This window comes from Chiloscyllium plagiosum, unplaced genomic scaffold (genome assembly GCF_037043375.1).
Source record: "Chiloscyllium plagiosum isolate Xiang-an unplaced genomic scaffold, Cpla_swu_hap1 HiC_scaffold_7, whole genome shotgun sequence".
NCBI classification, from domain to species: domain Eukaryota; kingdom Metazoa; phylum Chordata; class Chondrichthyes; order Orectolobiformes; family Hemiscylliidae; genus Chiloscyllium; species Chiloscyllium plagiosum.
This window is the reverse complement of record NW_028270145.1, coordinates 109,732,964-109,749,693: the sequence shown is the minus strand read 5'-3', so window position 1 is coordinate 109,749,693 and position 16,730 is coordinate 109,732,964. Positions and strand designations below refer to the sequence as shown.

The 16,730-nt window shown below is 42.3% G+C and overlaps 1 protein-coding gene across 2 annotated transcripts in view; it reads right to left on the bottom strand.

Annotated features, from left to right (window-relative positions):
- Positions 1 to 16,730, bottom strand: part of ttll4 (tubulin tyrosine ligase-like family, member 4) — a 109,977-nt gene that overhangs the window by 23,364 nt on the left and 69,883 nt on the right. For both annotated transcript variants that reach the window (XM_043694273.2, XM_087989346.1), the window contains exons 9-12: positions 12,497 to 12,579; positions 5,575 to 5,703; positions 4,255 to 4,377; positions 3,687 to 3,785 (exon numbers count right to left, since the gene is read on the bottom strand). In XM_043694273.2, coding sequence (XP_043550208.1) covers positions 3,687 to 3,785; positions 4,255 to 4,377; positions 5,575 to 5,703; positions 12,497 to 12,579 — 434 coding nt within the window. The remainder of the gene's footprint in view (positions 1 to 3,686; positions 3,786 to 4,254; positions 4,378 to 5,574; positions 5,704 to 12,496; positions 12,580 to 16,730) is intronic.

Below are 16,730 nucleotides of genomic sequence, written 5' to 3'. Positions count from 1 at the left end.
TTCTTAGTCAGGTGGAGGAACAGAGGGATCTTGGGGTCTATGTACATAGATCTTTGAAGGTTGCCACTCAGGTGGATAGAGTTTGTAAGAAGGCCTATGGAGTATTATCGTTCATTAGCAGAGGGATTGAATTCAAGAGTCGTGAAGTGATGTTGCAGCTGTACAGGACTTTGGTTAGGCCACAGTTGGAGTACTGTGTGCAGTTCTGGTCGCCTCACTTTAGGAAAGATGTGGAAGCTTTGGAGAGGGTGCAGAGAAGATTTACCAGGATGTTGCCTGGAATGGAGAGGAAGTCGTACGAGGATAGGTTGAGAGTTCTCGGCCTTTTCTCGTTGGAACGGCGAAGGATGAGGGGTGACTTGATAGAGGTTTATAAGATGATCAGAGGAATAGATAAAGTAGACAGTCAGAAACTTTTTCCCCGGGTACAACAGAGTGTTACAAGGGGACATAAATTTAAGGTGAAGGGTGGAAGGTATAGGGGAGATGTCAGGGGTGGGTTCTTTACCCAGAGAGTGGTGGGGGCATGGAATGCGCTGCCCGTGGGAGTGGTAGAGTCGGAATCATTGGCGACCTTTAAGCGGCATTTGGATAGGTACATGGATGGGTACTTAATCTAGGTTAGAAGTTCGGCACAACATCGTGGGCCGAAGGGCCTGTTCTGTGCTGTATTGTTCTATGTTCTATGTTCTATGTACCTGCATCTTCCACACTTGAACCATCAAAATAAAAAGTTGTATAAAAATGCCCCTCATATCTTTTAAAAATCTTTCCCCTCTCAATGAACCTGATTTTGACGTGGCATAATAGAGTCATAGAGATGTACAGCATGGAAACAGACCCTTCGGTCCAACCCGTCCACGCCGACCAGATATCCCAACCCAATCTAGTCCCACTTACCAGCACTTGGCCCATATCCCTCCAAACCCTTCCTATTCACATACCCATCGAAATGCCTTTTAAATGTTGCAATTGTACCAGCCTCCACCACTTCCTCTGGCAGCTCATTCCATAAACATACCACCCTCTGTGTGAAAAAGTTGCCCTTTAGGTCTCTTTTAAACCTTTCCACTCTCACCCTAAACCTATGCCCTCTAGTTCTGGACTCCCTGACTCCAGGGAAAAGACTTTGTCTATTTATCTTATCCATGCCCCTCATAAGTTTGTAAACCTCTATAAAGTCGCCCCTCACCTCTGATGCTCCAGGGAAAACAGCCCCAGCCTGTTCAGCGTCTCCTTTTAGCTCAAATCCTCCAACCCTGGCAACATCTTTGAACCTAAAGCACTTCACAAAGTCAATTATAAGTTAAATTCAAGCTATGAATAAGGAGAAGTCAGGACCTGTGGGAAGGTATAAAAATTGAGATAGAGCAAATTATGTCAGTACTCGGCAGGAGCTAGGGTGTGTTAATTGGGAGTTGTTATGCAGCATGTCCACATTTGACATGTGGGAATTGTTTAAATACCTGATGAGAGTTCAGGACTGGCTTATTTCAGTAAAGAGGAAGGACAAGGATGGCAAGGTAAGAAACCCTTGGATAACAAGGGATGTTGTGAATTTGGTCAAAAAAGCATATATAAGGAATAAGAAGCTAAAATCGGCAGGGCCCATGAGGAATATAAAGAAAGCAGGAAAGAACTCAAGCAGGGAATAAGAAGAGCAAGAAGGGGCCATGACCTTGGCAAGTAAGGTTAAAGAGAATCCCGAAGGATTCTATACATACATTAAAAACATGATGATAACAGAGAGAAGGATGGACCACAAGGATAAAAGAGGGAACTTGTGCTTGGAGGCAGAGGATGTGGGTGAAATCCTAAAAGAGTACTTTGCATCAGTATTAACCCAGGAGAAGGGTATGGAGGATAGTGAGATTAGTGTGGCACATACTCATACGCTAGGGCATTTTGAGATCATGGAAGAAGCGATGCTGGATCTCTTAAAGAGTATTAAGGTGGTTAAGTCCGCAGGGCCTTATAGTACCTAACTAGGATATTGAGAGAGGCAAGAGAGGCAAGAGAGGAGACTGCTGGGGCCTTCATCAAGACCTTTGTATCTTTGCTACTCACTGGTGAGTAGCTAATGTTGTTCCTCTGTTCAAGAAGGGAAGTAGGGATAATCCAAGAAACTATAGACCGATGAGTTTCACATCAGTGGTTGAGAAGCTACTTGACAGAATTCATAGGGATAAGATTGAGTGTGTTTGAAAAAGCATGACTAATTAGGGGCAATCAGCATGGCTTTGTGTGGGGCAGGTCACGTCCTACTAACTTGACTGAATTTTGATGTGATGATCAATGAGGGTAGAGAAGATGTTGTTGACCTCATGGATTTCAGTAAGGCTTTCAACAAGGTTCTTCATGGTGGATTCATCCAAAAGATTAATACGCATGGGATCCACAGTGACTTGGCTGCTTGGATTCAAAATTGGCTTGCCCAGAGAAGGCAGAAGGTGGTCGAAGGGTGTTTTTCTGGTTAGGGATCCATCAATAATGGTGTTATGCAAGAATTTGCACTAGGACCTCTGCTGTTTGTGATATATATAAGTGGCATGGATGAAAATGTAAATGGGTGGGTTAGTAAGTTTGCAGACTATACAAAGATCAGTGGAGTAGTGGATGGTGTAGAAGATTGCCTAAGGATACAGTGAGATACAGAATAGTTGCAGTTATCAGCAGAGAAATGGCAGACTGAGTTTAATCCAGTTAAGTGGGAGGTGCTGCACTTTGGGAGATCAAATGTTTAGGAAAAACATACAGTTACTGGCAGGACTCTGAACAGCATTGATGTACAGAAAGAACTTGGGGTTCAAGTCTATAAATCCCTGATAGTGGTCACGCAAGTAGATACAGTGGTGAAGGCAGCATATGGCATGCTTGCCTTTATTGGTTAAGGAACTGAGTACAAAAGTCAGGATGTCACATTGTAGCTTTCTAAAACTTGAGTTAGGCCACACGTGGAGTACTGCATTCAGTTCTGGTCACCACGTTACAGAAAGGATATGGAGGCTTTAGTGAGAATGTGGAAGAGGTTTACCCAGAATGTTGCCTGGATTAGAGGGTATGAACTAGGACAGGTGAAAAAAAGCTCTGCTTCTTTTCACTGGAGCACAAGAGGCTGAGGGGAGACTTGACAGAAGTCTATAAAATTACGAGATGCATGGATAGGGTTGATAGTACGTTTTGATGCAGGGTCGGCTGCAGGAAAGGTTTTGGATAACGTTTTTACTAAGGAAGAGGATGGAGTGGGTTAGACAGGTGAGAATTGGAATAGGCAATTCTGGAGATCATAAAGGCATTAGATTGAATGAGGTGAGAACCCAAGTTAGATCACAAAGTAGGCAGCCTTGGTCTATAAACTAAGGTGTTGATCAAATAAATCTGTTACAAATAGCAATTATTCTGCAAAGCAACCAGTTTAGCTTCAGATAGCAGCTGGACAAAACAAAAAGAAACAGATTCAGGATAGGATACGATGTTGCAGTCAGGGGAGAATTTTTAGCTTCAGTCTTCTCAATGTTTAATTTGATAAAATTTACTTATAAAAGGTCATTCAACATAAAAGTTCTCCTCCTCATTACATAAACAACATGGGTGCTAACTTTGTTTGAGGAGGACTACATTTAGTTACAATCTTTAATTCTTGCAGTTTACAGTTGCTCCGCATTAAGATCCCTCTCATTACTCACGCAATAATGGTTTTGATGATCACATCCTTTATTTGCTCCCACAATAGGTCAGTCCTCACTCCCTTCTGACTCAGGTATGCCCACAATGCCTTAAGGCTCCTATAGGGAAGCAGGGAAACATCAACTCAGGCCATGAACTGAACCACAAAGCTTTTGATCTATACACCCCAGAAATGGTGTACTTTGAAAAAGGTCTGTAGGTTGTAGAAAAGGGAAGATAAAAGGGAGACAAGGAGATTTGAATGTTGTCTCAATTTCAGCAGAATGAAAATACATGGAAGATGGATATTGTGCAGAGCAGTAAGAAAACCAAAGAAAATTTACAGGTACACAATCTTAGCATAAACAAAATAGATGAGATATGCTGCAAAGGGGAGAGAAAGCAGAGTGAGAAAACAACAAAGTTTGAAATTAGGTTGCTGTTGAGAAATACCCAAGGAAGGGCTGTTGAGACATCACAAAGCTACAAAGAGTCAGCAGCATAAAACCTAATCAATAAACTCTTGGTATTAACACACAATGGGTTAATTGAATATAACCAAGAGCCCCAGAAGACCTACATGCTTACCATTTGTGACCTTGACAGAGCTTTCCATCGCTGTTGGGCTTGTACTCTGCATTTAGTTTATTCACACTGTAGTTTGTAAGGTGCATAAACTTGTTACCAAGGCTCTTCATGGAAGACGAATACCTGGGCAGCAGAACAAAAAAATAATATTACCCACAGTGCAGAGGGACCTACAATTAAAATATTAGAGGCAAAGACCAAAGCACATTATACCAATCAATACTGCACTGCTATTACAGTACTGACCGCTTTGAACTGGAAGTGCAGAATGCTGTTGAGGCTGGAATCATCTGGCAAATGGAGAGCATTTCACCTACATCCTTATGCATGAGTGTAGTTTTGATCGCCTTAGTTAGCAAAGAGTGTGAACATATTGGAGACTGGATGTAGGTTTGCTCAATGAGCTGGAAGGTTTGTTTTCAGACATTTCGTCACCATACTAGGTAACATCGTCAGTGAACCTCTGGAAGCAGCACTGGTGGCACGGCCCGCTTTCTATTTGTGTGTTTAGGTTTCCTTGGGTTAGTGATGTAATTTCATGTGACATCATTCCCTGTTCTTTTTCTCAGGGGATGGTAAATGGGATCCAAGTCAATATGATAGAGTTCTAGTTGGAATGCCATACCACCAGTGCTTCAACCAGAGGCTCACTGATGATGTTACCTAGTACGGTGACGAAATGTCTGAAAACAAACCTTCCAGCTCAGCTAGCAAACTTACATCCAGAAGCTCAACCTGAGCTACAAATCTTCTCAAAACTCACTATTGGAGACTATTCAGGGGAGGTTTATTAGATTGACGCTGGGAATGAGCAAGTTGTTTATGAGGACAGGTTAGACAGGCATGGCTGCTTTTTAGATTTTAGAAAAACGTGGAGTGATCTAATCAAAGTATCAAAAACACTTAGAATCTATGAAAGGAAAAGGATCTTTATTTTGATGAGCAAGCGCAGAGCTACGAGAGGAGAGTCATAGGAGTCCTACAACATGTAGAAAGGCCCTTTGGCCAAGCCGACCAAAATGTCCATCAACGCTAACCCCAGTTCCTTGCACGTGTCTCATATCCTTCTAAACCTTTCCTATCAGTTTCAAATATTAGAGGTCATCCTTTTAGGACAGAATTCCACATCAGAAGTTGGTGAGGCAGGTTTATATGAATTTAAATATTTTCTATAACTTTAATTTAAAGATATCAATGCCTTTGAGAAAAGGAGACTAGTATTTCAGGCAAGACCAACTACATCACAAGCCCCAGCAGACACAAATTACAAGTAAGTGATTATCCATTTCCTCTCTCTAACCTTGCTCTTTTTGAACTTACTTGCAGCTTGCAAAACGGACCAAGCCGTCTGTAAACACATAGATCCGAAGAGGATCATAAGAGGTCACGTACACGTAAATTCTCAAATCAAACTTGCTCTCGCCAATGAGGTAGGGTTTGTGCAAGTATCTAGAGTGAAGAAAAAAAAATGGAATTTACAATAATTTACTGAAAAGCAAAATAAGACATTATTAGTAATATCAACACTTTGTAAACAGAGCCAACAGATCAAGCCTTAAGGCAGCAAATTAATTCTTTACTCCAAGATTTCGCAGTTGCATTTGTACATTTGCTCAGCTTCAATGGTTTCAAGGCTTGTTGGACATTGGGACCGGTTCTGGGGAGGGTGGGACGATTACAAAATGGACGGTCTATATCTGAACCAGACCGGAACCAATGTCCTTGGGGGAGGTTTTGCTACTGCCGTTGGGGAGATTTTAAACTAATGTGGCAGGGGGCTCAGAACCAGAAGAGAAAACAAGTAGGCAGCGAGATGGAGACTGTAAGAATTATGAAGATAGAATTAATAAAGGAAAGAGTAGGCAGAGCGCAAAAAAAAACTGGTGGCCTGAAATGCATCTACTTTAATGCAAAGAGTATAGTGTGTAAGGCAGATGAACTTAGGGCTTGGATTGATGCCTGGAAGTATGACGTTATTGCAATCACAGAGACTTGGTTGAAGGAAGGGCATGATGATTGACAATTAAATGTTCCTGGATATAGATGCTTCAGACAGGACAGGGAGGGAAGTAAAAGGAGAGGGGGGGGGGGGGGGTGGGGGGTGGAGCTGCATTGCTGGTCAAGGACAATATCACAGCGGTGATAAAGGAGCACACTATGGCAGGCTTGGGTAGTGAGGCATTATGGGTGGAGCTGAGAAATAAGAAGGGTGCAGTTACACTGTTGGGGCTGTATTACAGACATCCCAAAAGTAAGCATGAGGTAGAAGAACAAATAGGTAAACAGATTATGGAAAGATGTAGAGGCAATAGGGTAGTGGTGATGGGAGATTTTAATTTTCCCAACATTGACTGGGATACACTTAACATCAGAGGTCTGGATGGGGTAGAATTTGTAAGAAGTGTCCAGGAGAGTTTTCTAGAGCAGTGTGTCAATAGTCTGACATGGGAATGGGCAGCATGGTGGCTCAGTGGTTAGCACTGCTGCCTCACAGCGCCAGAGACCCGGGTTCAATTCCCGCCTCAGGCGACTGTCTGTGTGGAGTTTACACATTCTCCCTGTATCTGCGTGGGTTTCCTCCGGGTGCTCCGGGTTCCTCCCACAGTCCAAAAATCTGCAGGTTAGGTGAATTGGCCATGCTAAATTGCCCATAGTGTTAGGTGAAGGGGTAAATGTAGGGGAATGGGTCTGGGTGGGTTGCACTTCGGCGGGTCGGTGTGGACTTGTTTGGCCGAAGGGCCTGTATCCATACTACGTAATCTAATCATATTGGACCTGGTACCGGGGAATGAGCCAGGCCAGTTGGTAGAAGTTGCGGTGGGGGATTTTTTTGGGAACAGTGACCACAATTCTGTAAGTTTTAGAATACTCGTAGATAAAGATGAGTTTGGTCCTAAGGGAAGAGTACTAAACTGGGCCAAGCCCAATTATATCAAAATTAGGCAGGAGCTCAAAAATGTGGATTGGACACAGCTATTTGAAGGGAAGTCCACATTTGAGATGTGAGAGACTTTCAAAGATAGGTTAAAGATAGTGCAGGATAAGCATGTCCCGTTGAAGGCAAAGGATCGGAAGGGCAAGATTCGTGAACCGTGGATGACAGTAGAAATTGTACAACTAGCCAAGAGGAAAAGGGAAGCATACATAAGGTCTGGGCAGCTAAGAACAGAACAGGCCCTGGAAGAATGTCGGAAGAGTAGGACAAGTCATAAACAAGGAATCATGCGGCCTAAAGGGGTCATGAAATAGCTTTAGCGAGCATAATTAAGGAGAATCCCAAAGCATTTTATTTTAATATAAGGAGCAAGCGGGCAACTAGAGAAAGGATTGGTCCACTAAAGGATAACAAAGGAAGGCTGTGTGTGCCGAACTTGAGAGAATGGGTGAGATTCTGAATGATTACTTTGCATCAGTGTTCACTGAGGAGAGGAACATGATAAATGTTGAGATTAGAGATAGAAGTTTGATTAGTCTTGATCACATTGACGTAAGTAGGGAAGATGTGGAGGGTTGCTCATGTTGTCCCCCTTGTACAAGGAGGGTAGTAGGGATATTCTAGGTAACTACAGACCAGTGAGCTTGACATCAGTGGTGGGAAAGTTGCTGGAGAAGGTACTAAGAGATAGGATCTATTTATATTTTGAAAAGAATGGGCTTATCAATGATAGGCAACATGGTTTTGTGCAAGGGAGATCGTGCCTTACCAACTTAATGAGTTCTTTGAGGAAGCGATCAAGTTGAGAGATGAAGGAAGGCTGTTGATGTCATACACATGGACTTTAGTAAGGCGTTTGATAAGGTTCCCCATGGTAGTTAATGGAGAAAGTGAAGTCACATGGTGTGCAGGGTATTCTAGCTAGGTGGGTAAAGAACTGGTTGAGCAACAGGAGACAGAGAGTAGTAGTTGAAGGGAGTTTCTCGAAATGGAGAAAGGTAACCAGTGGTGTTCCACAGGAGTCTGTATTGGGTCACTGCTGTTTGTAATATACATAAATGATCTGGAAGAGGGCACTGTTGATATAATCAGCAAGTTTGCAGATGACATGAAAATTGGTGGAGTAACAGAAAGCATAAGAGACTGTCAGAGATTACAGGAGGATATAGATAGACTGGAGATTGGGTGGAAAAGTGGCAGATGGTTTCAATCCAGAAAAATGTGAGGTGATGAATTTAGACAAGACTAATTCTAGAGTGAATTATACAATGAACGGAAGAGCCTTGGGAAAAGTTGATGGGCAGAGAGATCTGGGAGTGCAGGTCCATTGTACCCTGAAGGTTGCTGCACAGGTGGATAGAGTGGTCAAGGCGGCATATAGTATGCTTGCCTTCAGTGGACGGCATATTGAGCATAAGAGCTGGCAAGTCATGTTAAAATTGTACAAGACATTGGTTCGGCCGCATTTAGAATACTGTGTACAGTTCTGGTCGCCACATTACCAAAAAGATGCGGATGCTTTGAAGTGTGTGCAGAGAAGGTCTACGAGGATGTTGCCTGGTATGGAAGGTGCTAGCTATGAAGAAAGGTCGAGTAGGTTAGGTTTATTTTCATTAGAAAAAAGGAGATTGAGAGGGGGACCTGATTGTGATTTACAAAATCATGAAGGGTATAGACAGGGTGGATAGAGACAGCCTTTTTCCCAGGATGAAGGATTCAATAACGAGAGGTCACGCTTTCAAAGTGCAAGGTGGAAAGTTTAAGGGGATACACGCGGCAAGTACTTCACACAGAGGGTGGTGGGCGTTTGGAACACGCTGCCAGCAGAGGTGGTAGAGGCAGGCACGGTAGATTCATTTAAGATGTGTCTGGACAAATGCATGAGTAGGTGGGGAGCAGAGGGATACAGATGCTTAGGAATTGACCGACAGGTTTAGACATTACATTTGGATCGGCTCAGGCTTGGAGGCCGAACGGCCTGTAAATTTTCTTTGCTTTTTTTTGTTCTGATTAGCAAAAGTAATCTTGCCATTTAAGAAGGGAGGAAGAGGGAGAGATGAATTACAGCTCGGTTAACTTGATGTCTGTATTAGGAAAATAATTAAAATCTATCATAAGTGGTAACAGGATATTTAGCAAAAATTGGCAACATTGAACAGAATCAACATGAAAATATGGAAGTAAAATTATGTTTGACAAAGCTTTTTTTGAGGATGTCACTAACTTTTCCACCTGTGGGAATGCACTACCAGGAAGTATGGTGGAGGTGGTTCAACTGAGGCATTCAAAAGGGCACTGGATAACTATTTGGATAAAAATAACGTGCAAATGAATGGAGAAAAGGCAGGACACTGGCACTAGGTAATGATCATTATTTGAGGAACAGTGGGTCAAATATCACAAATGTATCTCCAAATCCAGGTGTCACATTTTTAAGATTTCTGTGACAGCACAGACAAAGGAGAACCAAGGAATTATACTTTAGAAGGCTTTTGATAAGGTCCCACAGGAAGTTAGTAAATAAAATTAGAGCATGTGGCATTGGGTGAATTCATTGGTATGAATTGAGGATTCAATAACAGACAGACAGACAGAAAGTAGAAAGTAGGAATAAGCAGATCACATGTGGTAGGCTATTACTGGTGGGGCATTGCAAGGCTCTATGCTCAGTCCACAGCTATTCACAATCTTAATTTGGATGCAGGGAGTAATTACGATACTTCCAAATCTGTTGATGACACAAAACTAGGTATGAACTGAGAGTTGGGGCAAGGAGCTTTCAAGAAGAGTTTGGCCATGACAGATGAAATATCTTGCAAGAGCAAAATTACTGACTTTGATAGGAACAAAAAACAAAGGCAGAATATTTCTCAAATGCAGGGGGTGTTGAGAAATGATGTCCAAAAGAATTTAGATGTCCTTATCCTCAAGTCACTAAAAACTAGCTTGTAGATGCAGCAAGGAAAATGGCATTTGTGAACACATTTCAAGGGGATTTAAGGACAGAAGTAAAGATTCTTGCTGCAGCCTTGTTGAGTCACACGTGGAACAGTGCATACAGTTTGTGTCCCCGTTTCAAAAGGAAGGATATACTTGACATGGAGGTTCACCAGATTGATCCCTGGGATGGTGGGCTTGTCTTAGGAGAACAGATTGATGAAACTGGATCTTGATTCTCTAGAGTTGCAAACAATGAAAGGTGATCTCACTGAAACTTAAAAAGTTCCGACAGAGCATGACAAAGTGAAATAGGTAGGATGCTCTTGATGGCTGGTGATTCTAGAACCAGGGGACATAATCTCAGGATAACAGGTAGACCATTTGTGACGGAGATGAAAAGCAATTTCTTCACTCAAGAGGTGATGAATGTTTGGAATCGCCTATCCCAAAGGGCTGTGGAAATTCTATCACTAGGAAGGTTCAAGATTGAAATAAATCAGTTTTTAGAGACTAATGATATTAAGTGATACGGCGATAATGCAGGAAAATGGTATTTATATGGAGGCAATCAGCCATGATCTAGAATGGCAGGCCAGTCCTGGTGGGCTGATTGTAGCAACAGAAATAGGCCATTCTCCAAATAGGAGGCTGGGGCTGTTTCCCTGGAGCATCAGAGGCTGAGGAGTGACCTTATAGAGGTTTGATAGGGTAAATAGACAAGGTCTTTTCCTTGAGCTAGAGAGTCCAGAACAAGAGGGCATAGGTTTAGGGTGAGTGAGGAAAGAAATAAAAGAGGCCTAAGGGGCAACACTTTCATGCAGGGGGTGGTGCGTGTATGGAATGAACTGCCAGAGGAAGTAATCGAGGCTGGTACAATTACAACATTTAAAAGGCATCTGGATGGGTATATGAATAGGAAGGGTTTAGAGGGATATGGGCTGGCAATTGGGACTAGATTAGGTTGGCATGGACAAGTTGGATCGAAGGATCTGTTTCTGTGCTATACAGCTCTATGACCTGACCAAGGTTCTGCACAACTGAAGCACAACTGGGCGGCACGGTGGCACAGTGGTTAGCACTGCTGCCTCACAGTGCCTGGGAGCTGGGTTCAATTCCCGACTCAGGCGACTGACTGTGTGGAGTTTGCACATTCTCCCCGTGTCTGCGTGGGTTTCCTCCGGGTGCTCCGGTTTCCTCCCACAGTCACAAAGATGTGCAGATTAGGTGAATTGGCCATGCTAAATTGCCCGTAGTGTTAGGTAAAAAGGGGTAAATGTAGGGGTATGAGTGGATTGCGCTTCGGCGGGTCAGTGTGGACTTGTTGGGCCGAAGGGCCTGTTTCCACACTGTAAGTAATCTAATCTGTAAATAATCTAATCTAATCCCACTAATTTTGTATTCCAACCAGCTCAAGGTAAAAGTCAACAGTCAATTAACAATTTTGCTACAAGTTCAGGCATATGACAGCTAAATGCACCTGCTCTTCCAAAGATCCTAATAACGTCTCACAATTCACAGTCCATTTAATTTTCTCAGATCTAAAATGGTGTTCCTTCATTTTTGCACACAATGAATTCCAGCTCCCATAGATAGTTGCAAGCTGGGGGCACTTCCTGCTATGTACACACCCTAATGTGCCTCTTATCATAATGCAATCTTCAAATTTGGGGATACAACATTCTGAAACATTTTAACATTCTTCAATACATGATGAAACGCTGCACCTCAGTATGGATTTGTGGGGGAGCACTACTAGTTACATCCCAGCTGAGAACATTCCTTTGATTCCTGCTTTCTTTCTCCAAAACTAATTTCCAAGCAATATCAAGATTATCTCCAATTCCAGGTCTCTTATTTTTGCTGATGACCTCTCATGCAAAACTCTCATCAAATGCTTTCTGAAAGTCTACACAGACAACATCCATAGTAAACTGCCTAATAACCACGTCTGTGGCTCTCTCTACAAAACCATGGCAACTTTCTCATATGCTTACATACCTTCCAAGTGGTCATCCCTCTGTTCATGACGATGGATTCCAGCACCATCTCAAAAACTCATTAAACAGATAGCCTAAGAGTTCCTGCTCTCTTTCGCCTCTTTAAAAAGTTTGCAGTTTTCCCATTTAAAAATAATAGTGAAATTGAGTGTGCTGTACAGTTCAAGGGCTATCATTTCTCTTTGTCCTCTGCCAATTTTCCTTCCCTCTGCTTATACTTAGACTGTTCCAGGTACAAAAATCTTTACTTTCTGAAATTTTCTCTTACTCCTACAAGTGACAAACATTTAAATCTGTATAAATTCACACCGACATGCTTTATCTTACCAAAGATATAAAATATACACTTCATACAGAAATAAATTCATACTTCTGAACTAGCAGAGGTCGTTTTTTGGGGATTTGATTCCACCTGTGAATTACTTGAATGCCAATTCCCCTGGCAGATGCAGGCTATACAAAAAAAAAGAAAAGAAAATCAGTATGCAAATTTTAAATTTCTTTTCTCCCCTCTAGTAATGCGAATGTAATTATCATTTATAAAAATAGGGATGCTTTCATTTATCCAGAGCGATTGTGTTTTGAGTACTGCATTAACATTAGCATTAAAACACTGATTTGGTCACAACTTTGCAAGTCCCCTTGATCATAAAGCAAAAGATATCATATAGCAAAATCTAACACTGCTAAATCTGAAACTCTACTACTGACTGGGCCCTTCCCAAAGGCTCTGTTCTGACCCCCTACAACTTTTGACGTTGACTTACAGAATGAGATCAACACATTGAACAGGGTAGAGCTGAAAAGTGCAGGTCAGGCAGCATCCAAGGAGCAGGAGAATCGACGTTTCAGGCATAAGCCCTTCTTCAGGGTGACAAGAACCTACTTGCTAAATACTATAAAGGGAAGTGGTAGCACTTAATTTATCCAAACTTGTCCAGTGAACACACTTATGTGCATACATAATGCAGATTTAAGCTTATGCTAATTCTGAGTGTATTCCCCAGTCACAACACATATTGCAATTCCCACAAAAGTTCATTTGAAGCAAGATATCAGGCTCCCCCAACAGGTTTTCTGCTAGCTCAGTCAGAGAAGAACACAGCAGAGGACAATGGAAAATAAATGTGTCATGTATGTATTAAAAGACAACAGAAGATGATGCAGCTATGATCTCAAAGCATGGACATACCAGATGGAGGTATACCCATGTAGGAGAGATCTCAGCATTTTGAGATGCAATGACAAAATGCAGAGGTAAAGGACCAGGCATGACTTGAAATAATACATGACTGGACATCCCACATGATAAATGCCCAAGTGCCCCTTCAACTCCCAAGACAGCTTCATCTGTTATTCTCAGACTCATGGAAAATAATCACCTGCAAAGAATAGCCAATAATAACAGTAACTAAGTTGTACTGGAGGTAGACAATTAAGGAGAGTCGGGGCAGAGTGGAGTATGGTAGCCATTAGAAAAAGTGATCGAAAAGCTCAAAGATCTAAAAATTGATAAATCTCCTGGACCTGACGGGCTACATCCTAGAGTTGAGGGAGGTAGCTGAGGAAATAGTGGAGGCATTGATTGTGATCTTTCAAAAATCACGGGAGTCAGGGAAAGTCCCAGATGATTGGAAAACCGCTGTTGTAACCCCCTTGTTCAAAAAAGAATCAAGACAAAAGATGGAAAATTATAGGCTGATTAGCCTAATCTCTGTTGTAGGTAAAATTCTAGAATCCATCGTTAAGGATGAGACTTCTAAAATCTTGGAAGGGCAGGGTCGGATTAGAACAAGTCAGCATGGATTTAGTAAGGGGAGGTCGCGCCTGACAAACCTGTTAGAATTCTTTGAAGAGGTAACAAGTAGGTTAGACCAGGGACACACAGTGGATGTTATCTATCTAGAATTCCAATAAGGTGCCTCATGGAAGGCTGCTGAGGGCCCATGGTGTTAGAGGTGAGCTACTGGCATGGATTGAGGATGGCTGTCTGACAGAAGGCAGAGAGTTGGGATAAAAGGTTCGTTTTAGGAATGGCAGCTATGACAGCAGTGTCCTGCAGGGCTCAGTGTTGGAGCCGCAAACTGTTCACTTTATATATTCAGGATCTGGATGATGGGCTATGGGGAGACTGCGGGTAAGTGGAGTTGAAATGCCCATCAGCCACGATTGAATGGCGGAGTGGACTTTATGGGCCTTGCTTTCACTCCTATGTCTAATGGTTTTATAGACTGTGTAGCGTAATGAAGAAAAAAGAGGATGCATACTCTGCCTCAATGCTAATATTCAAGCTGTCAGTGTTCAGTGCTCTCACTGCCCTTTACTGTCTCACACTAGTGAAGTACAGCCTGGGAGCTATCTCCTATAGTTCCTCTCCAACAATGAAGTGGGATGAAAATGCCTTTATTAAAAATTTCTTCCGTGCGACACACTATCACTGGTAAGGTCACAATTTACTGTATGCCCCCAAGTTGTTCTGGAGAATTGACCTTTTTCCTGGCAAAGGTAAATCTAAAGAGGCAGAAGGGTAAACACCAGGAACAATCTTAGAAATCCAACTGGTGACAAACTAAAATAAAGCTCAGTTTCTTTCTGCCCAAAGTGTTTTGATTGATCAGTAGGTTACCCAGCACATGTAAGAACAAATGCAGCCTGGAGCACATGACACGTGCAGCTATCAATGGTAGGTTTGTCACTGCCTCCATGTAAAGTTAGAGTTTGTACTTGAGGCAAGATAGAATTTTTTTTAAAAATGAGTGAGTAAAGATTTTAAAGGGACTGAAGGGACAACTTTTGCATGCAGAGGTTAGTGTGTGTATGGAATGAGCTGCCAGGAGGAAGAGGTGGAGGCTGGCACAATTAGATTTAAAAGCTACATGGATAGGTACATGAATAGATAGGGTTTAGAGGGATATGGGCCAAATGTTCGCAAATGGGACTGGATTAATTTAGAATATCTGGTCGGCATGGACGAGTTGGACCAAAGGGTCTGTTTCCGTGCTGTGCCACTCTGACCGAGTTACGAATGCTGTTTTCTTCTAAAAGCAATAGTGCACATATAAGAGCATTCATCATTTGCTTAGTTGATTTAGGACTTCGCTCCTGAGGAAAGGTGGAACACTGAAGTTTAGAAGAATGAAGGGTGATCTTCTTGAAACAAAATGCTGAGGGAACTAGATAGGCTGCATGCCCCAGAGGATGCTTCCTCTTGTGGGGAGAGACAAAAACCAAGAGACATTGTTTAAAAATTGGAGGTTACCCTTATAAGTCAGAAGCGAGGAGAACATCAATCTCTCAGAAGGTCAATTGGAGGGTGGAATTCCCTTCCTCAGAGGGTGTGGAGGGGAGATCTTTCAATTTATTCAAGGCTGAATTAGACTTTTGATAGACAAATATGTTAAATGTTATGGGTGCGAACAGGATAAAATGAACTGAGACCACGCCAAAGCAATTTGGTGGAGTCGGCTCAAAGGGTCAATGACCCACTCATGCTCTTACGTTTCCTCTCACCTCCCTCTGGTGGAAAGGAGGTACAGCAGCTGGGAAATAGATGAGCATTACTCAAAAGTCGACTCAGTGAAACAGTCAGATTGTGACCAATGCAGGAGTGCTGATGAATCAGTAGCTGGATTGCTGAAACCCTGACTAACCCAGGAAGGTACACCCCTCCTTACTATAATAGTAAGGAAGAACAAAGCAATGATCATAATAAAAACAAAATTCCCTGGATGCTGGAAATCCAGAATAGATGTAGAAAATGCTAGATATCGGTAGAGAGAGAAACAGAGTAAGCACTTCAAGTCCAGCATGACTCTTCCTCAGAAGAATGATTCAATGCTTAGCAGTCTTCACAGTGGACTCAAAGAGCTCTGCTAACTTTGTTTCTCTTTCCACAGATGTGGCCAGACCTGAGTTCCTGCAGTATCTTGCCTGTTTGTTAAAGCAACATTGTATTTTGAGTCAGTGCCGGCCTGTGTTTAATTCAGATGTAATTGATGTGACTGAATTTTAATTAGGTCCATTTCAAAATGACAGCCAAGGAAATGCTGCAGTGGGATGGCTGGCATGAGCACAAATAACATGTCGAAGGTCAGTACAGGGATGTAGTAGGCTGGGAACATGAGTAGGATGACATTCAAGGAGTGAGTGACAGGGAATGGCATCAAGATGAAGGGATGGAAAGGGATGGTTTCATTTAGCATTCTCCAGAGTGAGATGTTTTGCTTCACAGTCTTTGATGAAAGAACTATCTGAAATTCTCCATACAAATTAGCAACATTGCAATATATTTCAACTCAAATCTGTTTTGATCTCTGGCCAGTTAGGAACATGATTACTCCATTGAAATAGTGATAATACATATTCTAGCAGCCTGCACACGATGCTTCAAATGACTAACCTTGTCAACCATGGCTTACAAAGTAGCACCCACTTTCAAATCGGAACACAAGAGGGGAAAGCTTTACTTCAGAGTCTTGAGCACAAAATGTAGACTGACATCGCTGTTACTAGTGACGGAGTGCTCATTATTAGAGGCTCTCTTTCACAGACAATAGTAAGCCACAGATCAGTTTTCTCTTGCAAGGTAAAAGGTCACAGAGTCA